Source organism: Colletotrichum fioriniae (genome assembly GCF_027942845.1).
Source record: "Colletotrichum fioriniae strain IMI 355084 chromosome Unknown scaffold_4, whole genome shotgun sequence".
NCBI classification, from domain to species: domain Eukaryota; kingdom Fungi; phylum Ascomycota; class Sordariomycetes; order Glomerellales; family Glomerellaceae; genus Colletotrichum; species Colletotrichum fioriniae.
This window is the reverse complement of record NW_027076840.1, coordinates 1379413-1405032: the sequence shown is the minus strand read 5'-3', so window position 1 is coordinate 1405032 and position 25620 is coordinate 1379413. Positions and strand designations below refer to the sequence as shown.

Here is a 25620-nt window from a genome sequence, read left to right as displayed (position 1 = left end):
GAAGTCAAGAAGAGACGGGAGGGAAGAAGACGATAAAGCATCAACCGTTCAAACATCGGTTGGCCGTAACGGCACCGATTGCGCCGGCAAGCCGTATGTCTCATCCTTTTTCACATTCCTAGTCATTGGGATTAATCCGCCACCGGGCACTTGTTTCCCGAATCATAGTTGCCCCATCACATCCCCTCTCACGCTCCCCAACCGTCATCCGCCATGTTTCTGGCTTTGCTGTGCGGCGGGCATCCCACACATCCAACCATCCCGCGGTGCTGTGTGGGTGTCTCTGTGCAACTCGTCGCCATAGGCTGTGTCGCCAAGCCGTGCCGTCTTATGGCACCCGACTTTCTACCTAGATAACTCGCAGCCAATCTGTAAGTACCCGGCATGCCATATCAAGAGCGTCGTAAAATAAAGGGGGAATTGGCTTACCCGCTTGGCAAGCCCATCCCAATGGTGTCGGCATTGAGAGTTGCTGGCGCGAGGTCATTGGTGTCAAGCTCATCCAAGCAAAAGACTTGGTAGGCACGTTGGCGTCTTTGAAGTTTTAACGTGACTTCGCCAATGAGCTGGGTTCTTCATGGCCTAGTCGATCACAGCTGCTGCGCAGTCACTGCTTGGCGAGAAGTCCTGGAATTTACCGAAGTACTGATGGGCTCGTGTCCACCTCGGGGTCAACAAGCTCGTTTCGTCATCGGATCCCGTGAGACGGTTGACAGAATGGGCGGAGAGAGAGACCCTTTGCATCATCTCGCTCTCGTTTCGTCGCTTCTCAGCCAACATGTATCCGTAAACATCCATACAGACAGCATTGTGGACCCAACTTCCGCGGTGGGCCCCCCGCCTGGCCCGCTCTACCATGGCATGGCTGATTGAGGCTGTGTTGGCATTCGAGCGTTCCTACTGTGTAGCGTTCTCTGGTTCAAGGTCGTCACCTGCAGCCAATGATAGTACACAACCAGACGTTTGCGAGGAACTCTGGTCGGGTCATGAACGACCCCCGAGACTGCTAGTCGCACGGCGACGGAATACATCATACGGGTCTCCTTGCGAGGCAGAATGTTCCTGACTTACCGTTCGCGTGAGGTCCAGGAGAATGGTGTTCCATTGCATCGCTGCCCGCAATATTAGGATGCGCTCCCGTCCAGGATCTGCCGGTCACACCTGTCTGATGCGTGCACGTTGCCGAACCTGATCGGCGAGCGGGAATCCACAACGTCCAACTTTTCCATAACTGTACACTTTGGCCGGCGTTCATCGTCCCCGACATATCTTGATGATATCATGATTGAGGCCATTGCTGGGAGAGGGAGACAGTCGGCCTGAAAGCATAGCAATCCCCGGTAACCCGTAGCCTCACAGTATGGCATAGCCGCCGGGACTGAGATCTCAATAGGCCGTCCGTCTCCGCAACGGTCGGTGGCCGCGCGGTTCCGGGGGTTAGAGGCTGAAAATGCCGGATGGTTCGGAACGGGTGGGATGGCCCTCCTCCTCAACCTCCGAGTGCCGCTATCGCTCGAGGTACTTGACCTCAACTACCGCCGGCTGTCCCGGGAACGGCTGAGCATATCCAATAGATATTTTAGCAGGGCGAGAGTCTGTTGACACTTGACAGACACAGAGCCCAACTACCGCCCTTTGTTAGTGGCAGTGTTGATTCTTGATCCGTCAAAGTTGAATTGGTTTGCGTGTCTCCCCTTCTTGGCGTGCCTAGAGTTTGACGGTTTATGGGACGGAAGACCAATCGCGTCGACGAATTGGGGGGTATCATGTGTTGTACGAGGAAGCTTGTGAGAGCTTAGGTGGAACAGCAGGTTGCGTTGCCAGCAGCTTGTGTCACGAAGCTTGTGACAATGAATGTTGCCAAACAGATGACTAACTCGTTTGACGGCGGGGCAGTTTGGGAGCCGCAGGGAGCTGCCAAACTTTGCTAAGGGCAGGCCTGCGAGACAGCTAGCTATTGCTCGCTTGCATATAATACCCAGATGGAAAGACACTTGGACGATCTGATCATGGCAGACTTGAAAGAAGGGCGGTCGTCTCCTGTGATGATGTACGCTGTTGATGCTGCACTTGGCGGTCAATGGCGGCGGCCAAGCTTCATGGGTGCTTTGGATGCGTGGGACAAAAGGTAAACCAGGAGCTACCCATACAGCTAGCTGGACAGAGGCTGTAGGTGTTGAGATGACATCAGGTCCTGAACCGATTCCCAGGTGACAGGGCCTCGCGGTGTTTGTTGTTTGGTGTTTGGGCCTTGAATCGCAGGGGCCTCGAAATCGAATAACTTTCCGGGTTCTCATTCCGTCAGGCACAGACAAGCCTTAGGTAAGCTCTAGCCCAAGGGTGAATATCGGTATCTGGTTATGTCAGCCGGGTTTTGGATCTCAACATGGGAATCCACTAAAGCCTGATCTTCAGGTCCCCCAATTTCCGGGAGAGCCTCAGGCAAGAAGCTCAATCACGAGCAAAGGCCATAGAGGTTGCAGCTGACGGTTACTGCTCTTCCCTCCAGGCTTTGTCAGCCACTCAGCACGGTCAGCTCTGTTGGGTTCCCACAAAAGCGCAAAAGCAATTGGACCCACTGGGCAAACAGTCACGTGGGTGACGGCACAAACCTCTCACCTCTTTTGGCCTTGAAATCTGATTGATGGGACCAACCTGAGGAAGGAACTCCGTACTGACCCGGGCTTCCAAGTTCCTGATGGGAGCCCGGTGAAGTGCACCCCAGGGCCCAGGCGATAGGCGATTGGGTAGGTACGTAAGGCCCCTGCTTCAGGTCCCTCAGCACCTGGCACTTCCCCCTCCCTGTGATGTACTTCTCCCACCCAAACTTGCCGATGAGTGACTTGGGCCTGACATGTAATCCCACTCTCCCTTCAATCCCTCCCTCCGCCCATAGCGGAACGAATAACGACACGCATCTGTTGAACCAGAGGTCTGGAGGTACATCCTTTCTTACACTTTCATGACATTGGTATTGTCGCTTGCCTAGGTATACCGTATGATGGTGGCTGTTCTGGTTTCCCATTGATGGAAAGGGGAAGACTTCAAACAGCGGATAATTCAATTCATTCAACCCTTCCTCCTTCCTTCCGATGAATAATTGAGGTCGTTCTTGCCCAACTCATTTCGAATTGCTCTTTCCAAGGTACCTAAAGATCCATCCAAAGGTACCTAACCTTGGAACTTAGCGACCAACGAACCACACAGAGGCACTCATCATCGGCCCGCGCTCTGCTTGTCACACACTCATCAGCCCCAATCAAGCCCACCACCACCAGCCTTGCGACTGCACTGCGATTCGTGTGCCTTTCAAGTTGAACTACTATCAACCTGCAAGGTGGTGTTTCCGAGGGCGAAAAGAGGAAGCATATCGATAGAAGAAACAAGGCAAAAAAACAACAAAAATCATTCCCTTTTACTATTTCGGCCTTCCGTGCTGCACCTTCACGGCGGACTGTTTGTTCCCTTGGCAAGACACAAGTGTGGCTGCCCCGGCGCCCCATCTCGAATAATATTCGCCTCCACCTGTGAGTCCTGCCTCATCACCACCACCCTCAGCCCGCCCAAAGCCCGCCCAGCGCGCTACATCCCGCCTGCCACTTTCGCGAGCCGCTACCCACAAACGCCCACCCAACTTCAACCACACACAATCTCCCCGAACACCTTGAGCGTCATTGCGAAGAGGGGCAGCTGTGGTTTTATTTTTTGCTTACGCATCTTTCCACACAGCTTTACCTCGCCCAGCATCGCCTCATTCGCGAACCCGATCGACCGCCGAATTCGAGCTTGTCTTCAACTCTCTCGCTCTCTCCCTCTCGCCGAACCCGAATCCAGCGCTTACTCCCCCACCGCAGACACAACCACAACCCACCCTTCATCTATCCCTCTCTATGACATCGACGTCGCTTGCTTCGTAGCAGAGACTCGAAATGCCGGCCAACCACCGCCAGCCGGCAGCTCAGGCGCCAGCGTCACCCAATACAAAGTCCACCGCGAGATACACAAACAAGGATGGCTCCAAGATTATCACCGTCCCGAAAGGCCCCCCTCCGCCGAACCCTCTCAACCCTCCACCCCGACCTCGTCGGCAAAGGCGCCCAGCGTTCAGACCCTCGACACCAACGGTGCTGACCCCTCAGCCCCTACTGTGAATCGCAAGAAGCAGAAGCGTCGGGCAAAGGCTGCTGCCAAAGCTGCTGCCGAGCAGGCCGCCGTACAACCGCCAAACGGACGACGCCCGAGTCCTGCTCCTGGCGCGCCCGCGTCCAAACCTCAGGTTGCCCAAGATGACGAGGATCAGGAGTCCAGCGACGACGAGCCCGAAGACCATCACTCTACCGACGACCGGCCACATGCTAACGGCTTCTCCGCGACCAAGTCCAAAAAGTCCAAAAAGAAGAAGAAGAAGAACGGAAAGAACCCGCAGCTGGCCAACAATCAGTATGACAGCGTTCCGTTTCCTCATTCTCACTCCCACTCGCCATTGACGCCCCGTGGCCCTGGTATCTCTAAGGATAAGATCTGGAACACCAGCTCGCAGGAGGAGCGGGAACGCATCAAAGAGTTCTGGCTAGGTCTCGGCGAAGATGAGCGCAAGTCACTAGTCAAGGTCGAGAAGGACGCCGTCCTGAAAAAGATGAAGGAGCAGCAAAAGCATACATGCAGCTGTACTGTTTGCGGCAGGAAGCGCACCGCTATTGAGGAGGAACTCGAAGGCCTGTACGACGCTTACTATGAGGAGCTCGAGACCTTTGCGAACAACGGTGAAGGGCCGCATATTCTGCCCCCTCACCGCGAATTCCCCTTGCGACCTTCACGCATTCCGTCATCCTACACAGGCCAACCGCCGTCACGTGGCCGTATAGTGGAACATGTGGGCGACGATGACGACGAGGACGAGCCAGAGGAGGAGTACAGCGACGAGGACGAGGATCTTGAGGAGGAGGAGGAAGAAGAGGAAGACGAAGAAGACGACGAGTACAGCGACGAAGACGAACCCCCCGAAGATACTCACCCTCACGATCGAGACGTTGCCGACTTCTTGACGTTTGGGAACAGCCTGCAAGTCAAGGGTATGCAGCTTCTGGACTCCCTACTCTGCAGATATGGTAACATGGACTTAGGCGGCATACTCACCGTTGCGGATGACCTCCTCAAAAACGACGGCAAGCGTTTCATCGAAATGATGGAGCAGCTCGCCGAGCGCCGCATGGCCCGAGAAGAGGACGCCAAGGAGCACTTTTCTCGCGGCTACGCTCATCCCGCCAACGGCTCTTACTCGAATCATAACCATCCTCCTCCCGAAGACGACTATGACGACGAAGACGAGGAGGAGGATGAGGACTATGATGACAGTCAAGAAGAGGAATACGAGGATGAAGAAGTGAGCTCCTCTCAATACACATATGACCATAAACACTCGAGTACTGAGCATTACTGTTGTCATCATCAGGACACGATGACCGAGGAACAGCGCATGGAAGAGGGTCGTCGCATGTTCCAAATATTCGCCGCTCGAATGTTTGAGCAACGGGTCCTGACAGCCTATCGAGACATGGTCGCCAAGCAACGCCAGCAACAGCTCATCGAGGAGCTCGAGGAGGAAAACCGGCAAAACGCTCAGAAGAAGGCTAAGAAAGCCAAGGAGAACCAGAAGCGCAAGGACAAGGCCGCGCTAAAGAAGCAGCAACAGGCCGAGGAGAAGGCGCGGAAGGAGGCTGAGAAGGCCGCAGAGGAGGCCGCTCGACTCGAGGAGCAGCGGCGGAAGGCAGAAGAGCAGAGATCGAGAGCGGAGGAGAAACGTCGAAAGAAGGAAGAGCAGAAGCGACTCGAAGAAGAAGAACGCCTTCGCAAAGAGACCGATCGGCAACGTCGACTCCAGGAACAGCAAGAGAAGCGCGCGGAGCAAGAACGCAAAGCGCGCGAATCTCGCGAGAAGACCCAGAAGCTCAAGGAAGAAGCACGATTGCGCGAAAAGGAAACCCGAGACCAGAAGGACAAGGAGCTCCGTGAGCGCAAAGAGAAGCAGGAACAGGCCAAGCGCGACAAGGAGGCCAAGGCCAAGGCTGAGAAGGAAAGCAAGGATCGCATCAAGCAGGAGGAAAAGGCTGTCCAAAAAGCTGCCACGGTTGCTGCTGCTCCTATTCCTATTCCCACATCAGGCCGGCGACTATCGCAACACCCAGTACCGATCCCGACACATCCGTCCAACCCAGCATCCTATGCGTCCCCCAAGATACCCGTTGCAACGCCGGCTCTTCCCCAAGCTCCGACACCAATCCGTCCCAAGCATGCCTCTCAGCCCCTGGACACCAGCCTGCCTGAATCCCAAGCCTCGCGGTCAGGCTCTATTGCCAGCCAGAACCCATCGCCACACCCTGCGACACCTGGCCACATGAGTCCTGGGCCGATCGGTTCAAGGAAGACTAGCGTAGCGACCGTAAACTCGCTACCCCATCCTGATTCCATATCACCTTCAAACATGAAAGGTCCGATGCAGCCTGGCCCTTTTGGTATGCCTATGAGCATGCCTCCACCCGGCTTCAATCCGCCGCCAGGCCTGGGAAATCGCCTGCCCGACCCAAATATATTTGGTCCGCCTGGTATTGCCGGGTTCGGCAGACCTCCTCCCCCTCTAGGCATGATGGCCGGCCCGCCAGGTCTTAATGGGCCAGCTGGGCGTGGCTTCATGCCCGGCCCACCTCCTGGATTCTCACAGCCCATGGGTGACCATATGCAAAATATGGCACCAGGACCTGGATCACATTCGAGACAACATTCCGGCAGCTTCGACCCAGCTTCCTCGCCAATTCCAACGCAACCCATCGGCAGGCCAGCACCCATTGGACGACCAGGTAGTGTGGTTCAGGGACATCGAAATGAGCCATCAGAGGACTTCACAAACCAACAGCATCTTGGCAGTAGCGTCCTGGTAGATGATGCATCGGACCCGATGAGCGCGGCAATCAATGCGGCTAGGCACCGTAACCAGGTGCAGCGGTCAGCCTTTCCACTGCCATTCGACAATAGTTTCTCTAGCATCAACAATAGCTTATGGGGTCCCTCACCAATGTCATACGCCGTGGCCCCCGGAGTGGGCAACTCGACCTGGGGAAGCCCTACTATGATGCCCCCTATCCCTTCGCTGGGCCCGATCCGTACGGCTGGAAATCCTCGTTCGGTGACGATTCGGCTCATGCTGTGTCGCGCCTGCAAGGAACTGCAAGCCCGCAACCCCGAGAGCTCAGAGTCCTTTGTTGATCTAGCAGCTGTGAAGGCAGAGGTTGACCAGCTCAGTAGGACTGAGTCTATCCCTGAAGATGATCTGTTGGCTCTCGCCGAAACGGAAGGCAACCTGCAGAATGGCGGAGGCACCTTTGAGGTCCAATGGGACGCAAACGGCCCAGGGCAGCACTCAATGCGATGGGTGCCCGAGTTCAATGACATGGCGTATCCTGCCCACAGGCCCGTAGGTGCACCTGGCGAGATCGGAAGCCCCATCATCGGCAGCGGCGCACCTGCGTTCTTGGCTAGAGGACACTAGAGTGGTCCGTCTGGCGAGAGTTCCAGGCTCGTTGCCTCATCTGAGAGCTCTGCATCCTCGACCGATGCACTTCACCGTCGCGTCATGTTCCGCGCCATGCAGAACGGATGCATCAACAGGGCCACTAGAGGCAGTTCTCGCTAGGATTAGGACAGGAAGGCTAGCAGGCCAACCCGAGCCTTGAGTGGCCTTGACCATGGGTGTTTGAGGGGGACATTTGGGTCGGTGAACGATGGGACTCTTCTTTTTTCTCAAAACTCAGTAATCGAATCCCTTCTTTGGGGTTGCCCGGATAGCTAGCGCATGGAGGGCGATTCCCTTCTAAGCGAGCATCCTCCGCACGGCCTTGAGTGCCTGCGTAGCGGCTAATAGAGACTATCTGCGTTCTTTCAGCATGCTCTCGTTCGTGGTCTTATCGTTGAGTAACATGACTGTGCTGTTTGTGAACGCTACCTTATGACAACGTTGCCGATAAATGAAAGAGAGGGAGATGAGCCTCCCCCACTGGAAATGGTTCTGGGATCCATTCAACTTGCGAGTGAACCACTTTGCTGAAAGCACGCTAAATCTAAGCTAATATTGAACATAACCCAACCCTGAAGACATCCACTCCCCACATCCATCACGATGCGCGCTTTGTTGTAGTGTCCCACCCTACTACACCCACAACGGGGGGTTTCCTGAATTCTTTTCTATCCTCCCCACTCTAACAGAAGCATAAATTGGCAAACCTCAGAACATGAAGCCATTCTGGGCCCGAGGAACTCAACAACCCCAGTATATGCGCCGGTTGCCCGGCTAGCTCAATCGGTAGAGCGTGAGACTCTTAATCTCAAGGTTGTGGGTTCGACCCGTAAGCTGCTTCCTATACATCCCTGATGTTCTCTAGAACATGTCACTAACAATCACCAGCCACGTCGGGCTCAATTCCCGTCAGCGATTGACGCAACTTCTCTTTTTGATTATGTTCTGTTTGTTTTGTCTCTAATTCCATGGCTGTGATGTGTTCGAATCAAGAACTCCTAGTCCCAAGCATCGTGAAGTTGAGCAGCTTTCCTTACGTCTGTCAGCTCTAGGTGCCAGCCTAGAGCAAGATCTTGAAGGAAACGATCCCAGTACATATCTAGACGGTAGATGACTTTTCTTTTTCTTGGAAAGCCTGACTCACGTGCGTGAACCTCCCGTCGGCGCTCTTGCCAAGATACTCCCATACTTTGAAAACTCACCACTCGTCGGAACGAAATCCTCAACCCTCAAACCAGCCTTTTCCTGGAAAATGCAAATGACATCCGACCCCCCAAACCGGAAACACGAAACCTCGTCCCCCTTCCTCACTACATCCCCCTCTGCGACAAATAAGTCCACAGACGAGACCATGGCCATCCCGATGGGCAAGAACGCAACTTTGCCGAGCACAGGATTCTCAATCACGACCAACCCCCTCGTCTGAAGGAACTGATACCCCGGGTTCTCCGAAGCGTCCGCCCCGCCCATCATGCGGACCTGTCCGCCGCCTACAGTATCAGCCTCGAGGTGCGCCATGCCCTGGATATTCTTGGCTTCCAGCACCGTGCCCGACACTGGCGCGTGTTGGCGGTGGTAGTTTGTGGTATTCAGGAACGCGTGCATCCAGATGCCGCCGTCAAAGTCGGAGGCGTGCTCGCTGCCCTGGAGGAGCATGCTGATCGGCCAGCGGACGTTTTTGATCTCGACGGAGCCGTGGGGGCTGATTCTGGCCACGCTTTGATTGGCGATGGAGTTGTCGTAGGTGCAGTCTGCTGGGTAGACTATGACGCTGTCGTCGTCGGGGGAGGCGATTCGTCGGAGGCCTGGTTTGAGGCGGCGGGTGAAGAAGGCGTTGAAGGTGCGGAAGCCGCCTTTTGGAATTTCTGCTTCGTGGAAGCGGTACGGGGGTGAGTTCTTGAAGGATTGTAGGGAGGAGGCGGTGATGGAGGCGGGTGTGTCTAGGAATTGGCCTACGAGTTGGGCGTATACAACAATCCAGGAGGATAGCCAGGTAAGGCCTTCAGAGTCGGGACGGATCGGGGTCTGGAGCTTGCGGAGAGGGGGTTGGTCTAGGACGAAGTAGAATGTGCAGAGGATGTCGTAGATGTCTTTGCCTTCGAAGCTCTCGCGGGGTACCCATTTCAGGAGGTCGTTTGCGAAAGTCAGGAAGGAGTGGGCGTCTTTGATGGCTAGTTTTGACATGAAGGCTGGGTTCTTTTCGCGGGCGGAGCGGACTGCGGAGTCTAGGCCTCCTGGGATGACTTGTTCGAGGTAGCCGATGAGCATGACGATGACTGGGTTGAAACGGAGGTACCCATCGTTCGAAGGCGGTGTTGCTCGTGTGTCGTCTTGTGCGACGCTAGGTGCTTTGATGTCGAGGTGAGGGATGGGAGAAATGCCAGCGACTTCGTCGTGTGCGGTTGTGACACTGAGTGACATGATGTGCAGTTCGAGTTGCGGTGTGTGAGACTCTTTCCCTGAGATACAACCAGAAAATATGCTGAAATTATCTTACTGATAGAAACTGTCAATAAGCCTCTCATCAGCCAGACAACAGGTGTTCAAGCTGATTTATACGGGTTTTGCTTCGGTAGAAGCTAATCCATCTCAATAACGGTCCGCGGCAGTGAACCCGTCGGAGGGAAAGCTACCCGCAATGCGGATGTCTTGCGAGAACGTGGCGTTCACGGTTCGTGATGGTCCCCCGGGGAACTTATCTGAAGTCGTCAAGTCGGGTTCATGCACGGCTCCCCCAATCAAGTGGTCCCACCCGGGTGCATTGCCGCACCCATACGACATAGCCGAGGGAGATTGTTGAGATGGAAAAGATTGGATGTTGCCGCTCTTGACGTGAACCACGAGCTTACTGCCAAACGCAGACAGTTTTCCGGATCGCACACACCGTTGGGGCGTTGATGCGGAGGAGGTTCGTGTTGAGGCGCGGTTCATTCGTACGGGTTTCCGCCACTGCTGTGCCTGCGAGGCAATTTTGGCCGGTCTTTTTATGAGTTATGGATGAAAAGAAACCTGTTTTTGTGAAAGATTGCCTCGGAAAGCGAAAATTTGGCAGCATCATAAAAGCTTGTCAGAGCCAATTTGTGGCGCAACGCTTGGGCAATTTTGCCGTGGTCACACTAATGACCATCAACCCAGATATGATAATGTCTACAAAGTATAACTGGAGTACAGGTAAGCAGGCGTTGAGAGCTTATAACTCGGACAAATTTACCAACAAGCGAGCACTGATCTTTTCGACTCCTGGTTCCGGATCATGACATTTCTCACTTGAGAACTGTCATGTAACTTGTCTTAAAACTGGCGGCCAAGCTATCGCGCTGATGAGACTCACACTGAGCCGCACTCAAACGCAGAAGATTGAACTCTTGCGGCCATTAAGAGCTGTCGAATATTGATTTATTTTATATCAAAAGTCATGCTCGGTGCTTGACTTGTTTCTGGTGTAAGCAGTTTTGCTGTTCCATGCATTTCTCGGGATTTACTGAAAACGGCTTAGCGTGGTGATGGTTGGAAACCTCATTCCTGAAGGGGAAAGTGGCCGATGAGACGAAGTCCTGCGCTGTCCTCCCAACATGTCTTTTGGGCCCGTGAAAGCTACAACGCAAACCTTTGCTAGGTGACACGGAAAACGAATAGTAAGGTCTGTGAGTTTTACAGCAATATCTAGCTGGCTGAGTTGCCAGAAAACACGTCAAGCATAGTGGCGAATGCTCAAGAGTAGAGACGCGATGCTCGATCGAGTCATTTCACTCAAAGAGTGCTTGCGCCTTCTTCAACCGGGAATTATACAATTGACCGTGGCAAAGGCTGCCGTTTTATCATTGTGTCTCGTAAGGGCTGCTTTGGTTGACATACCCAGCTTTACTGGCACTCATGACTAACGTACCTAGGTCGTCTTGTATCTCTTGATAGCCGGCATTCACAATGCGTATTTCCATAAGCTTGCCGCGTTCCCAGGACCGCTATTAGGAAGATGCAGTCTGGTGAGTGCACATTAACTGTATGTTTGGCTTGCAATGCTCAAGTTTCTCTCCATAGATCTGGCGAATCTATCACTCTCAGACTGGCCGCTTCCACTACGCCATCCAAGAGCAGCATCGCAAACATGGTAAGGGTTACTTTCACACCTCAGCCTTGAATACGATCCCCCAAACTAAATTCCACCAGGACCTGTGGTCAGAGTCTCTCCCAACGAACTCTCCTTCGCTTCAGCGGAGTCGTGGAAGGCAATTTACGGCCACCGAACCACAGGCGCAGCACCGGTGGTCAAAAGCGAGTTTTACGATATCTACGGCGCAGGCTTCAAGTCTCTATGTATCGGAAGTGAGCGTGATCCTCATAAGCACGGTAAAATGCGCAAAATGCTCTCTGCTGCCTTCTCTACAAAGATGTTGCTGGATCAAGAAGACATTATTACCAAGACAGTCGACGCATTTGTACATCGGCTTGGAGAAGACGTCTTCCAGTCCGAGGGTCTCAATATGACTAAGTGGTTTGAAATGATTGCTTTTGACTCGTTGGGTGAGATGGCGTTTGGCGAATCCTTTCACAGCGTCAAAGCTGGTAAGTTTGGCGCGAACTTGAGAGAGTTTCAAGCACAATGCTTTGGCTGGGAGGTGGCTGAGCGGAGAATCATATCATTGACCACCTCGGATGATAGGAAAGCCACACAGTTGGTCGGAGATTATAGTGAGCCATCTATACTTCATCACACTGATTGACAACCTCCGCCGCCTACCGTTTGTGGCTAGAGTAGCCCGCGTTCTCTTCCCGTCAACTTTGGCTGTTCAAAATCAGAATTCCCAGTATAGCCGGAGAAAGGTTGAAGAGTAAGGCATTAAAATCATGCTCGGTCGCAGCTCGCTATTGCAAAGTTATTAATTCTGGCACTGCAGACGTCTATCCACAAAGTCGAATCGCAACGACTTCTTGTCCACCGTTGTTAAGAGTTACGAAGTGGGAGCTATCAGTAAAGAAGAGATGACAGCCCATGTGTCAACTTTGACGTACGTTCTAGCACTTAAAGATCCTGTGGGGATCACTCGAAGTCTTGCTAATTATATTTTCACAGAATTGCGGGTGGCGAGACAACTGCGACATTTCTTGCCGCGGCAACGTACTATCTGCTCCGAAATCCAGCGTGCCTGCTAAGACTCCGAGCGGAAATAACGGACAGATTCTCTTCATTCGAGGAGATTAATGCCACTGCAGCTCGGCAGCTCCCATACCTGCAGGCCGTCATCAACGAGGGTCTTAGGCTGTACGCACCGGGATCTCAGGGGTTTCCACGATTGTCGCCAGGCATGAAAGTTGGTGATATCTATGTCCCAGCTGGTGTAAGTGGCCTAAAGCATAATCAAGAAGCATGAAATCTGATGACGGTGCCTATAGGCAGAGGTCTTCACGCACGCGTGGACTCTGACGCATAGCGAAGAGTACTTCTCTGACCCGAAAAGCTTCAAGCCTGAACGCTGGCTAGATGCAGAATCCGCCGATGTCCGAGAGGCTAGCCAGCCATTTTCCATGGGCCCCCGGGGCTGCTTGGGACAAAAGTGAGTCTAACAGACCTTACCTCTCATCAAGGTACCCTTTCCTACAAGCTACTCTATGCTAATACAACTATCAAGCTTCGCATACATGGAAATCAACCTCATCTTGGCCAAGATGCTGTGGAAGTATGAATTAGAGCTGGTTGACAAAGAATTGAATTGGGAACAAGAAAGCCAGCTGCATGTGATGTGGTGGAAACCCGCACTCATGGTCCGCTTTACGCAGAGGAAATCTTAGTTGAAGTCACATGAACGAGCGCCTTCACAGCCGGTGCGCTTCAGCGTTGGGAGGGTTGCTAGGAGCTACAAGAGGCGCCAGACTGAGAATAAATCATGATACATATTTTTTATTTCACGCACTTTTAAGTTCCAACTTTACTGCGTATCGCCATATATCAACCACGTAGTGCCTTATTTGGAGGAATACAGTGTCCGCGGTGCAAAGCGTGGTCGGAGCCAAAGGCCTTGGTCTTGGGCTAGTAGCTCTCGGAGATCCTGAAACATCATGAACACGACGAAACAATGTGAACAGGCGGAAGTTTCCCCGCAAAGACTTATTTCTAGCTGCCAACTTGCTATTAAATTACACGGGGCTTGAGCTTCACCATCAGACGAGGCTTCTCCCACAACGTATGCATCCTTGAATCCCGGTGCCAGTCGAGACTGTCATCAGCGAGCTCCAAGTCGTACCGATAGACCAGCTTCGCCATGGTTGTGTGGATTTCCATCCAGCCAAGACTACGACGTTTGGTGATTAGTACATGCCTCAGACTTCATTCTTCGGGAACTAACCTTCGTCCCATGCATGATCTTGTTCCATATGAAAAGGGCTGGCTTGCATCGAGGTCATCCGTCGGGTTGTCCGCGAGCCACCGTTCTGGTCTGAACTCCCATGGCTCGTCGAAGTTCGAAGACGACATACTTGCTGCAAAAGTACTGGTGGAAACTGTGGTCTTGAGATGGTCTCATATGAGCTACGACTTCCCAAGGCAAATCTGGATGGGGTGAAGAAAGAAAGGAAGTATGCACTCCACCTGGCAAGAAATGGCCATCAACCGTGCAGCCACCGTTGGGTACCACACGGGGAAGAGCGAAAGGAAGCGGAGGATAGACGCGCATAGCCTCCTGTGCCACGGCTCTGAGATACTTCAATGGAGTCGCCGTTGCCGCAGTGATATCCTCGTAGCTAACAAAAGCTGACCGCACCTCATCCTGCAACCGCGCCAGAATCTCTGGGTTCTTTAACAGGTAGTATGTCATGCAAGAAAGGGTAGTGGCTGTCGTCTCGCTACCGGCAATTCTGAACAAAGATAAGGGATCAGTTTCAGGAAGGCCGTTGAGAATTGGGGCAACTTACACGAAGTCGGAAGAATGTGCTGCAATTTGGGCGTCCGAAATGGCCGCCTCATTACGGGCTTCGATCATCTTCGTGAGGAAGTCTTCTCGGTCCGAGTGCGAGGCCAGGCGGCTAGTAAAAAATGAGCCTCGGGGTTGCAAAATAATTAGATGGCATTTGCCCAAGTGGTATTTGTAGTCAAACCTTTGAACCAAGTCCATAGTGTACTTTTGGTGGGTGCGACTGTCTTTGAGAAGCTTGTCAATGAGACTAGAAAACACTGTCTGGGCAATGCCGGCGAGCGCCGGAAATCTGCGAAAGCAATCGGCGAGGGCCCCCATTCGCAAGCTTTTGGTCACGATCGAGACCCAGAAGTGCTCTTTTCCCGAGTCAACACCACCAAAGTCCTTGCCAAAAGCCAGACTTCCAATGATATCGAAGGTGGCAAGGTTGAACCACATGACCATGTCGGTTACTCGAGTCCCTACGTCTACCGTTCCAATCTTCTCGATAAGGCGGTCGACACACTCGGCGACCATCGGTTCTTGTGACTTGAGAGACCTGTCGGAGAATGCGGTACCGAGATATCTGCGCATCTCTGCGTGCTTCTTGGGATCCCGCTCACTGACGATAGACAGGGCCTCCGCGGCGAAGTTACCCCCATCGTAAAATTCACTCTTAATGAAGGGGTCGACGCCTTTGCGTACGCCATAGATATCTTGCCATGATGAGGCCGAACTGAAGCTTAATTCATTTGGAGCCACGCGAACGACAGGCCCTGGTATGACGAAATAATCAGAGCGAGTACTCCCAGAGTAAGTAGATGGGTCATGAAGAACTCACCGTACTTTTCGTGCAGCTCAAGTTGACGATATGGCTGACGACCACTCATAAAGTTCCACGAATACAATGCCTATGTTCAAATGTATGAGCACTCACACAGCACTGGGGAAGTGCTAGAACTTGCATTGCTATATGACGCCGATCTAGGCCCCGGAAACTTTCGTAGAGGATGGAACCACCACGTCGCAACTTTGTACAGAAGCACAGCGACCAACGCCTGCATGGGAGCACTTTGATTAGGGACGAAAGTTCACTGACATCAGAGCCACAAAATCAGCTTACCAGGCCAGCGATCTGAGCCTTCATGTCGAAAATCCCTTCAATATCGCTGTGGGAAAAATTCCTAGGCTTGAGATAGTCAACTCCCTAACGTTTAACATAATGACCGCTCCGCCCAACCTTTCTATTTGTAGCTCGGGCATTTCTGATTGAGGCAGATACCGAAGTCTCACTCCGGCCGGGATCCCCACCTCGGACTTTTACTACTTTTAGCGACGGCGAGATACCGTGCTCATCCGGTCCATGCACGGAGGTAAGGACCAGGGTAGCTAGAATTGAAGTTACACAACACGCCTTAGACTGCATATGATAACACTTGTTGACTTAACTCTCACTAAGACAAGGCAAAAAATGAGAGGGGCGATAAGTCCAAGTGACCGTGAATCACGTCAAATATTGGTATACCAGCGCCTACTACTTCCATGAATCCCTGTGTCTCTTTTGTCCAACTGTCCGCTGCTGTACGAGCGTGTTCCTGTACCAACTGTACCTCACTGAAGGAAACGTTGCTTAAGAAAACACCACACCACCGTCTACGATCAAACTCTGACCGGTGATCAGATCCGAGTCTTTTCCTGCCAGAAAACTTACCAAGCCAGCGACGTCTTCAGGAGTCTGCATTCCGCCTTGATCAGCTGTCATGAGGCGCAATCGTCACGGACCAAGACGCACCTGAGGTTTCTTAGACGCAATGCGAGTCGCAACACCTTGCTCAAACGCAGCACCTTTGGGAAGTCCCATTCTGGTTGTGAGGCTAGTGTCAATGGTCTCCCACATGTCGCTACGGACCATGCCCGGGCAGTATGCGTTGACCGTGATGCCGTGCTGTGCCATGTCCATAGCAACAGCTTGGGTGAGCCCCCGAACAGCCCACTTACTGACTGAGTATGCTGGCGCGAATTGAGACTGTAGACTCGTCAACTTCCCAGCTGCACGTCAAGAGAGCCCTGATTCGCCATACTGGTCGATATCCTGAGATAGAACAAGCCCCGATTAACTTCCCACCTCGGCCCTGCTTGATCATCTCCTGAGCTGCATATTTGTAGCATAAAAAGACTCCCCGAACATTGATCTATGTCATGTCAAAATGTGCACCGCAGAGTTCCCGGTCTGGCAACTGACAGCCTGCACTTTGTCCCATTCACTGGCACTTATTTCGAGGATCGGTTTGACGAGAATTACGCCAGCGTTTGCGACCATCACCTTCACATCCACCATGCTCAGCTCTGATTCTGACATCGACGTCTTCATTTATACTCACATCAACTCCACCTAGTATCTCTGATGTGTTTCGGATCAGGTTTGCGACATCGTCCTCGTTGCTTATGTCTGCGGTAAGTACAGCCGTCCGCACGCCTGCAAGTTGTCAGCTAACGTTTGATGGAAGGCAGGAAAAGCTGGAATTCAGGAGTCGACCTTTCAGTTCAAGCTCATACTGCAGCTCTCTCAACTTGACCTCTTGACTGGCAAGATCGTTAATCGCTACTTGAAAACCATCTTGCGCCAGGCGCAGTGCTATGGCTCGGCCAATGCCATTAGCGGATCCAGTTACTAAAGCAGTACGAACAGACATTGTGTTATGGAGCACCATTTCCAACTGTAACTCCTTTGAGATTAGACTTGATGTTCCACATGTCGTTTATATCCCCACAACGACGTGATACTCCCTGTACTCTGGAACCTTTGAGGACGCAGGCTCTTTAGTGCCGACAAGACTACCGTGCGCCGAGTACCGAGTGCCGGATTCCTCTCACTCTTGCCTTGGGGTGCTCCTAAACAATATGCTCAACGAGGAAAAAGGTCAATAACCAACCACGAAAACCTTTCGTTTTCCTTGACCGCAATATATCCAAAATCGTCCATTGGAGCGGAAATACGCCACTATGCCTTTATCAAACTTTCACGTACCGCCGTCCGCTTCGACCGTCAATGTCAGGGTCATCGATTCGACGTCCAAAATTGTGGTGAGCATGGCGAGCATGGTTTCGCACGCCATCAAAGGCCATTCTTGGCTTTCGTGTCCCTCCTACGTTTTCCTCGTCGAGCACCCACCAACTGGCCGCAAAGTCCTCTTCGATCTCGGGGTGCGCAAAGACTTCGAAAATCTCTCACCTCCTATTCAGAACTGGATGAAAGAAACCGGGACGATGTGCAGCGTTGACAAGGACGTAAGAGAGATCCTCGAAGAAGGCGGGGTTGAAGCAGGTGAAATCGAGAGCATCATCTGGAGCCATTGGCACTGGGATCATATCGGCGATCCGAGCAGATTTCCCAAAAGCACGTCGCTGATAGTCGGCCCGGGTTTTAAGGACATTCTGACGCCAGGCTACCCTACGAACCCAGGGTCCCCAGTCCTGGATTCTGATTTCGCCGGCCGCGAACTCCGTGAACTGAACTTCACCGAGTCACCCATCAAAGTCGGCTCGTTCCCTGCCATCGATTACTTCGGCGACGGAAGTTTCTACATCTTGGACGCGCCAGGCCATACTGTTGGTCATGTAAACGCTATTGCGCGGGTGACGACCGGCCCGGACAGCTTCATCCTCATGGGCGCTGACACCTGCCATCATAGCGCCGAGATGAGGCCATCCGCATACAATCCATTGCCCGACTCGATATCGCCACATCCGTTTCATTCAGGCAGTGAGATCCCTTGCCCTGGGGCACTTTTCAAACCCATCCTTCGGAACGAAGACTCGACCAAACCGTTCTACGGCGTTCATCGCCCGGGTATGCTATTTGGCAATCCAGATGCTGCCGAGGAGACCGTAGACCGCATCATCGACGCTGATGGAAGCGGAAATACCCTTGTTATAATTGCGCACGATAACCATTTGAGGGATATTGTCCGAACGTTCCCGGACTATGCAAATGACTTTTCAGACCAAGGTTGGATCGAACAGGGCAGGTGGTTGTTTTTGGAGGATTTCAAGGAGGCAGTTGATGGAGTTCACAATGAGAAGTTGTAGTATTGCCGCAGAGGGCCCTTTCCGGTTCTGCAGGTATTGTACTGAGGAAAGGTATCATTTATAAATCAAAAACTCAATTCGCATCTCAATATTCTAGTAAGAGCGACAAGACTGTGGGTTATAGGACAGAAAATACCTGTGGGAAAAGCTATACTCCTATCTATGCTCCTCCTGAAGGATGCCCAATTGAAGACCACAGATCTTTCATGAGAAACATCGATGGGCTTCAGAAAGTCTTACAAAAATCACAGCCTGTTGTCTGATTTTCGGTCCCAGATGCCCTGGCCCTGGCGAATAATAGTTGCCTTTAGCTCCGGAAGGTGTTTCTCATAAATACCACGAGGATTGGTTTGGTGCTCTTTGCACAAGTGCGCCGCGGCAGCCGTTGCCAATGCGTGACATCCTCCATTGGCCATGAACTTGGCGTTGGATCCTCCAATGTGCGTAGTGCTGATATGTTTCCCAGCCATCATCAAGTTCGAGATATTAGACGAATAAAGACACCGGAAAGGGATGTCGTAGGGCTTTTTATCCCGCTCATCCCATTCCCAGGCTTGCAAACGGAAGTCGTACTTTTTGTTGCCTGGGTAATGTAGACAGAAGGCGCCCGCATTCTGCACCACGGCGTCGGGGAAGATTCTATGATCGCGGATATCGGTCTCTGTAAGAATATGGTCGCCCATGTACTTTTTGAACTCTCCTTGGGCGGCGACAAACGCTACCCAATCGAACTCAAGATTCGCGTAGGTCTCAGGTTCCATCTCCTTCACGTTGTGAAATGTCCCGTAGATGGCGCGCAAGAGATGGTCCCGAATGTGTTCACCATTAGTATATGGATCGAGCCATTGGCCGTATTCCCAGAAGTGGTTGAGAGGTCCCTTCATCTTCATATCGTTGGTTGGATCGGGTATGAAACTCGGGGGCACAACAAGAGGTCACGGGCCATTCTCAAGACCGGGCTTACTGAGCTGACCCCGAAGATCCGAATAGTCTTTAGCAACCTCAGTGGCCCATGGGACAGACGGAAAGGGGGCCACCTTGTCGCCCATTCGAGTCCGAAAGAAGACTCTGTGTCCGTGATGCATCTCGTCAGATTCTGTAGGTGCAAGGCTTTCGCCATACATCGCCTTGGACTCTTGACCAAAAAGGGTCTCTGCGCCAGTAAAGATACCAAGGACGGCTTTGCCGGAGCAGTCAATGAAGACTGGAGCTGAAAGGCGAATCTCCTTTCCAGTGCGGGCATGGCGTGCCTTCACCGATGTTATCTGCGAATCGGTGAGGGCGGCATCGTAAACAGTGTACTCCATGAACGTTGTCGCGTTGGGTTCTGCATCAAGCAGCTGCTTCGCAACCAGGTCACCATCGAGGTCGCGTTGAGAAAGCTCTTGAATGATGGAGTTGGTCATACCGCGTGGAGTGAGTCCAATCTCTACGCTGGCATTGCCACCGAGGTAAGGACGGTCTTGGATAAGGGCAACGCGATCTCCCAATCGTGCAGCTGCTAATGCGGCGGTGCAGCCAGGTATGCCTCCGCCGACAACAACAACATCGAATGACCCCGAATCGAGAGGCTGATCAGGTATCCCACGTAATCGTCTCCGCCAGGCACGCGCTTTTCCATCAATTCCGTTGGGCGGCGATGCGTTCCCCTTGCCGAAGAAGATGGCATCGCAACGGCCGCAGAATCCGGTCAAATCGTGTAGCACCAGTCTTGTGTCATCCCCTGGGAGATCTACTATGCCAGCGTACTGCCAGTACCAATCTTTTCCATTCCTGCCGAAGACTGTGTCGAGGGTGTTCCCGTTGATAGTGAGTGTAAATTGGCCAGGATGATGAGTGGGAACCCAGTCCTTGGCTCGAACCCAAATATTGTAACGGCCCTTTTCCGCCGATATGGTAGTCGTTGCATCCGTGACTGGCTTGCCGTTACCGTGAGCGAGGAGATATGGTGATCCCATCTCCGAGTCGAACTGCGAGTCCAAGATCCAGCCGCCGAAGTCACGGAACTCTTCCGCTTCCACCAGTATTCCTGAGGTAGGAAGTAACGCCATACTCGAAAATAAGTCAATGGATCTTCACGATCAAAAACGAAGAAACCGGGATGATACAAAATAATCGACACAATCGAATGCTGCCACCCAAAATTTCAATACTGCTAATGTTGTTACCTCGCATGTTTATGAACGTCTAGACGATTCAAAGAACACGAGTCAAAACACATTGAGGTGCTCAAGGTGTACGCCTATTTCCCATCCTGGCACTGGACAAGGGTGTTGAAGTATCGGTAGTCCCGGTTCATGAGCCAATCGGCTTCAGCTATAAGCTTTGAGGTGTTCGGCATTATGTATCCGTTAATAAGTTGCTCGTTATGTGGACGACAGTGAGTATGGGGTGCATGCCATCCAATCACTTCCAGTAAGTAAATCCGACATACACTGCATCGCTACAGCACAAGAGTTATGCAACTCTGGGTTTATTCGAATCACTTGCCGTTCGAAGTGCCTATTCACATGGAGTTGGGTGTCTTGGAGTGGTGCTCGCTCGGTGGTATTACTTTCCACCGGCATGCGGTTTTGTAGTTAGCGACGAAGCTCCCCAGATAGCAACTCCTACCGGCTTGAGAACCCAACAAAATACACCTAGTCTGAGCCGTGAACGGAAACGGACTCGGATTTGGATCGAACCGTCGGGCATATCTACTTGACGGGGGCGCCAGGCTTGACGTAATTTCGGCTCCCACATCGGCCCCCCCACCACACGCAATGTTCGGCAGACATCAGTCAGTTGCCAATCTGGAAAGCTTCAGCTCTATCGAGACCGAGAGAGCCATAGGTCTCCAATGTTTGGCTCGAACCTCATTCAGGATGAATTCCAGGACAGGCCGAGACCGTGCCAATGTCGTATGCGTCGAGTGCCATTCCAGGAAAGTAAGTCGGTTCACAGACATATTCCCATCCTGTACAACAAGCATTACCTGACTAGTTACCGAACAAAAGGTCAGGTGTGACCTGCAAGATAGCCCCCATCACGGGTGCGCAAACTGTCGCCGTGCCGGTGTTCAGTGCATGTAAGCCGCTGTCGTTCCGTCATGACTCTTTTAGAAAAAGCTCTGACATCATTCTCCGCCTCAGTCGTCGAGATGGCGTTCGAAAGAGCCGCAAAATGACGGTTCGGCAGAGACAGCTCATGCTGCCGAGATCGCCGACTGACCCGGCCATGCCGTCGCCTCCCCGTCTTGGCACTGATAGAGCGAGGCATGCGCCGCAGATGTTGACTCCAGCTCGGTCTTCCGAGTTGAACACACGGGACAACCAGCCGGAGGGATTCATTTCCCATGCCTCCGTCTTGTCGTACGACTCCGCCGCAGAGCCGATGGCAGTTCACGATGGCCTCCCGCCACGAATTATGCAAGCCCGAGATGTCTTGGTCAAGGCCACTCAAGCTGATACCTTGCCAGCACTATCATTGCGCAAGGCTTTGACGGACGCTTTCTTTGAACATGCCTTTCCTTACTTTCCCGTCATTGATGCGGAAGACCTTTCAAGGGGGGAGTCGTCGATTCTTCTACAGCAAGCTGTGTGCCTCGTCGGCAGTCTTATGCGCCATGACCCCTACAGTATGGGCTTGAGTTACTCGCTTTACGAAAAGATTGAAACTTTGATACATGTTGAGTTCGAAAAAGACAACGTATTCCTACTCAAGACACTATGCCTCTTGTCATGCTGGGCCCCAGCCTCACCATATCTTGTCACACTTCATGGGCCGTGGCATTGGACTGGTATGGCTGTACGGCTAGCAGTGCAGATGGGAATACACACGCAATCAAGTTACAGAGAGAAACATAACTCCGGGTCCTTACGGCGTATAGTTTGGCATCTGATAGTACGTTCTTGTTACCTTCCTCTAAGAATTACGCGCCTCCGCTTCTTGATTTCAACCCTGCACTAGGCTATTGGTATTCTCATTCCATCCACTGACATTTCAAAGAACAGTGAGACACTTATGGTCGCCTGCTGGGGCCGGCCTCGTTCGCTGAAGCTTGCAGACTGCGATGTTCAGCCACTTGCAGCTTCGGACTTTATAACACAAGGGGTATTGACAACGGTCTCTTTACAATTCACCGGACTCATGAACGTGATTGGCAAGTTGTCGGAGTTAAACACCAGAAAAGGCGTATCAGCTGAAGCCGAGGTCGAAAGTGTCATCAGGTCGCTCTGCGAATGGAAGAGCGGCCTACCGGACGTACTACGGCTCTATGATGCAGACGGTACACGGAGAACGTATAACCGTTACACTTCAGAGTTGCATATTCATTATTTGACGGCAGTCATAACCGTGCAGATGCTCAGTAAGAATCGCCATGCTCCTTGGCGGACGTCTCACGCCTCAATATTAGCGGCGACCTGTATTGCCGAGTTGTACGAGGAAATCCATTACAGAGAGGATTCTTCCCACTTGCTGAGCATCAATGGCTTCATGTCTCTAGTAGCCGCAATTGTGCTGGTATTTCATCGGCCGAACTCATCAGAGAAGGGAACGATTCGCAAGAATGGTATCGAAAGCATCTGTTCCGTGCTGCGCGTTATGAGCACGAAGTACGGTGGCGCACGATCAGTGCTCCAGAGAATTCAAGGCTTGCAAGTACGAGCTGAGCGAAGAGACACGTCTGTCAACAGCCTCCAGAATGATGCTGTATCTTCATCTGCGCCGTGGGTGGCAAGGAGTGTTAACGCGCATCTCCGTGAATTACTCCCGTTTCCGCTCAGCCTTGATGAAAACGTGAACATCTTGGATACAGCAGAAGCTAGAACAAATCACTCGTCGGATGATGGAGTGGCTGCTACGAGTCCTACGCCTGTTGAAGATGTGTCGGATACTATGTTTTCTTTGATGGACATCCTAGATATGGATTTCAATCCATACGAGAACACTAGTAGCTTTGTGTAGAGTAGTCACTTCAATTTCTATTCAACACCCTCTGAGGAACACCTCTTCTCTGGTTTCAACTATGACATAAACATCAACGCCTGCCTTTTGCCAGTATCATTTGAGCCGTTGGTAGTTGCGCTGGCTGGAAGAACTTCTGTCGTCCCGCCTCGGTAGCTAAGATAGTACCGAGTGCCGATGGCTAGAGTCAGTTCGGCCCAAGTACGTGATTGCCGAGTGCAATGGAAGAACGTACGCATTGCACGCCAGTCTACAGACGGGGCCAAATGCCGCGCTACATTGGCAGAACTCATATGACAAATCGGCGAGACTCCGTCGGAGTTTCATATGCAGCCGTCGCAGTAGAATGGTGTAGGTGGGTATGCAGCGGGCGGTTATTCTGCTAGACTTACTTCATTAAGTGTAGATCCTTATTTTTACACCGTCGATTTGACTACGTCGTCTTCTGTTCATAAAAGAGAACAGTGTTCCACAATAGAGTACGATAGACTGGAGTTTGAGCTTGAACACCAGCATCTCTATTCAACCAAAGATAATATCTTTGCCCCCATTCTTACCACAACTTCCAATCATGTCGAACCTCATTGTAGTCATTGGCGCGGCCGGTGGTCAGGGAGGAGGTGTCGTCGACGCCTTCCTCAACGAACCAGGCTGGAAAGTCAGAGGCACCACTCGAAACACCTCGAGTGAGAAAGCAAAGGCGCTCGCCGCAAAGGGCGTTGAAGTTGTCTCTGCGAACCTCAACGACGAAGAAAGCCTCGAGAAGGCCTTCCACGGGGCCACGGCGATTTTCGCATTCACTGACTACTACGACACATTCTTCGAACTCGGAGATGAAAAATCCGTGGAATTGGAGTTTGAACAGGGCAAGAAGATTGCGCGTGCGGCGGCAAAAACAGAGTCTCTTCAAAGACTTGTGTTCAGCGCCGGACCTCACACGAGCAAAATCACCAACGGAGAAGCAGTCTGCCCTCACCTCGAAGGCAAGGGACGCATCGTCACGTATGTTACGCAGGAGATGCCGGATCTTTCTGCCAAGACCACTTTCGCCGTCTTCACCGTCTTTGCGAATAACGCACTGCTCTATGATATCTTTAAGCCTATTTACGTGGTAAGTAAAGCAAAGTGTTACATAAATCAGTAAAATACTAACCAGCATGAAGCCAAGCGCCAAGAAGTATGTCACCTTGTACCCGGTGCCACCCAACACACCGTACCCATGTGTTGGAGATCCCGTCATCAACGGAGGCATCTTCGTTCGAAGACTGGTAAAGAGCCCACCTCCTCCAGGATCATTTGTCCGATGCAACGTCGAGACCTTGACTATGGAGTCTTACCTCGCTGCTTGGGGACGCGCAACCGGACTCGCAACAGAGGAGGGCTCAACCGCCGCAGTGCAGGTTTCCCCCCAAAGCTATGTTGAACTGTGGGGTGCTATGGCTCAAGAGCAACTGTCGCAATGGCAGTTCTTCCAATGGATGCAGGATCACTACCCCCCGACGTGGGAAGGAGTTACGATCATCGAGGGGATGGATCTCTTGACTGACGAGGATAAGAATGAACTTCTTAGCGTTGAGGAGTCTTTGAAGCGGTATGACTGGAGCGCGTTCGAGAAGAAGCCAACGGCCAAGGCTGTCACTGGCCGATTCTCAACTTGAAGAAACCAGGGTAGCGTTCAGGTTCACGAAGTGGATTGCTTGGTTTAGTACTATGAAGCCATGGCTAGCTCTTATCTGAATGATTCTGTAGTTGCAAGTGTCTGTACCTACCTAGTGAAAATGCACTTCTTTTGCCAAGAAAATACGCGCTCACAATACTTCATGGCAATGATCAGACTGGTATGGGGTAATATGCAGTAGACAATACCCAGAGGTGTGGTCCTGTAGGTCCATACGTAGACACTTCGCAAGTTCATCGTCATGAAGACATTCACCCCGCAGAACCCAACGAACCTGTTTTCTGTTATCGATTATTTGAGGAACTGAAATCATAAGGTGTCATATTCAAGTGCGTGATGACTTGTTGTCTTCCTGAAAATTGTCACCATCACACTGGAACTGAACCTCAAGTCAAACTGTAGCTCTAGCTGCTATGAAGTGGTCCCACATATACAAGTTCACCTCGGCGGAG

General features: G+C 52.2%; 7 protein-coding genes and 1 non-coding gene across 8 annotated transcripts; 4 read left to right on the top strand and 4 right to left on the bottom strand.

The window, feature by feature from the left end:
- Positions 1 to 3929: 3929 nt before the first annotated feature.
- Positions 3930 to 7543, top strand: NST1 (Stress response protein nst1; the record flags this gene model as incomplete). Its single annotated transcript, XM_065757057.1, has 2 exons — positions 3930 to 4031; positions 4094 to 7543. The coding sequence occupies 2 exons, from the start codon at positions 3930 to 3932 to the stop codon at positions 7541 to 7543; spliced, it is 3552 nt and encodes a 1183-aa protein (XP_065614270.1).
- A 796-nt stretch (positions 7544 to 8339) lies between these two features.
- On the top strand, positions 8340 to 8406 carry N0V96_004233. The gene has a single exon. It is a non-coding gene; the product is annotated as a tRNA-Lys (tRNA).
- A 301-nt stretch (positions 8407 to 8707) lies between these two features.
- N0V96_004232 (uncharacterized protein) lies at positions 8708 to 9988 on the bottom strand (the record flags this gene model as incomplete). The annotated part of the gene is made up of 1 exon (XM_053188296.2): positions 8708 to 9988. One exon carries the CDS (start codon positions 9986 to 9988, stop codon positions 8708 to 8710), a length of 1281 nt encoding a protein of 426 aa, XP_053054258.1.
- Positions 9989 to 14469: 4481 nt separating this feature from the next.
- On the bottom strand, positions 14470 to 16414 carry N0V96_004231 (uncharacterized protein; the record flags this gene model as incomplete). The annotated part of the gene is made up of 2 exons (XM_065757056.1): positions 14470 to 15196; positions 16233 to 16414. 2 exons carry the CDS (start codon positions 16412 to 16414, stop codon positions 14470 to 14472), a joined length of 909 nt encoding a protein of 302 aa, XP_065614269.1.
- Positions 16415 to 17457: 1043 nt separating this feature from the next.
- N0V96_004230 (uncharacterized protein) lies at positions 17458 to 18543 on the top strand (the record flags this gene model as incomplete). Its single annotated transcript, XM_053188293.2, has 1 exon — positions 17458 to 18543. One exon carries the CDS (start codon positions 17458 to 17460, stop codon positions 18541 to 18543), a length of 1086 nt encoding a protein of 361 aa, XP_053054255.2.
- Positions 18544 to 18788: 245 nt separating this feature from the next.
- On the bottom strand, positions 18789 to 19433 carry N0V96_004229 (uncharacterized protein; the record flags this gene model as incomplete). The annotated part of the gene is made up of 2 exons (XM_065757055.1): positions 18789 to 18993; positions 19048 to 19433. 2 exons carry the CDS (start codon positions 19431 to 19433, stop codon positions 18789 to 18791), a joined length of 591 nt encoding a protein of 196 aa, XP_065614268.1.
- Positions 19434 to 19478: 45 nt separating this feature from the next.
- On the bottom strand, positions 19479 to 20594 carry N0V96_004228 (uncharacterized protein; the record flags this gene model as incomplete). The annotated part of the gene is made up of 1 exon (XM_053188292.2): positions 19479 to 20594. One exon carries the CDS (start codon positions 20592 to 20594, stop codon positions 19479 to 19481), a length of 1116 nt encoding a protein of 371 aa, XP_053054254.2.
- Positions 20595 to 24061: 3467 nt separating this feature from the next.
- On the top strand, positions 24062 to 25148 carry N0V96_004227 (uncharacterized protein; the record flags this gene model as incomplete). Its single annotated transcript, XM_053188291.2, has 2 exons — positions 24062 to 24601; positions 24654 to 25148. 2 exons carry the CDS (start codon positions 24062 to 24064, stop codon positions 25146 to 25148), a joined length of 1035 nt encoding a protein of 344 aa, XP_053054253.2.
- Positions 25149 to 25620: the final 472 nt, after the last annotated feature.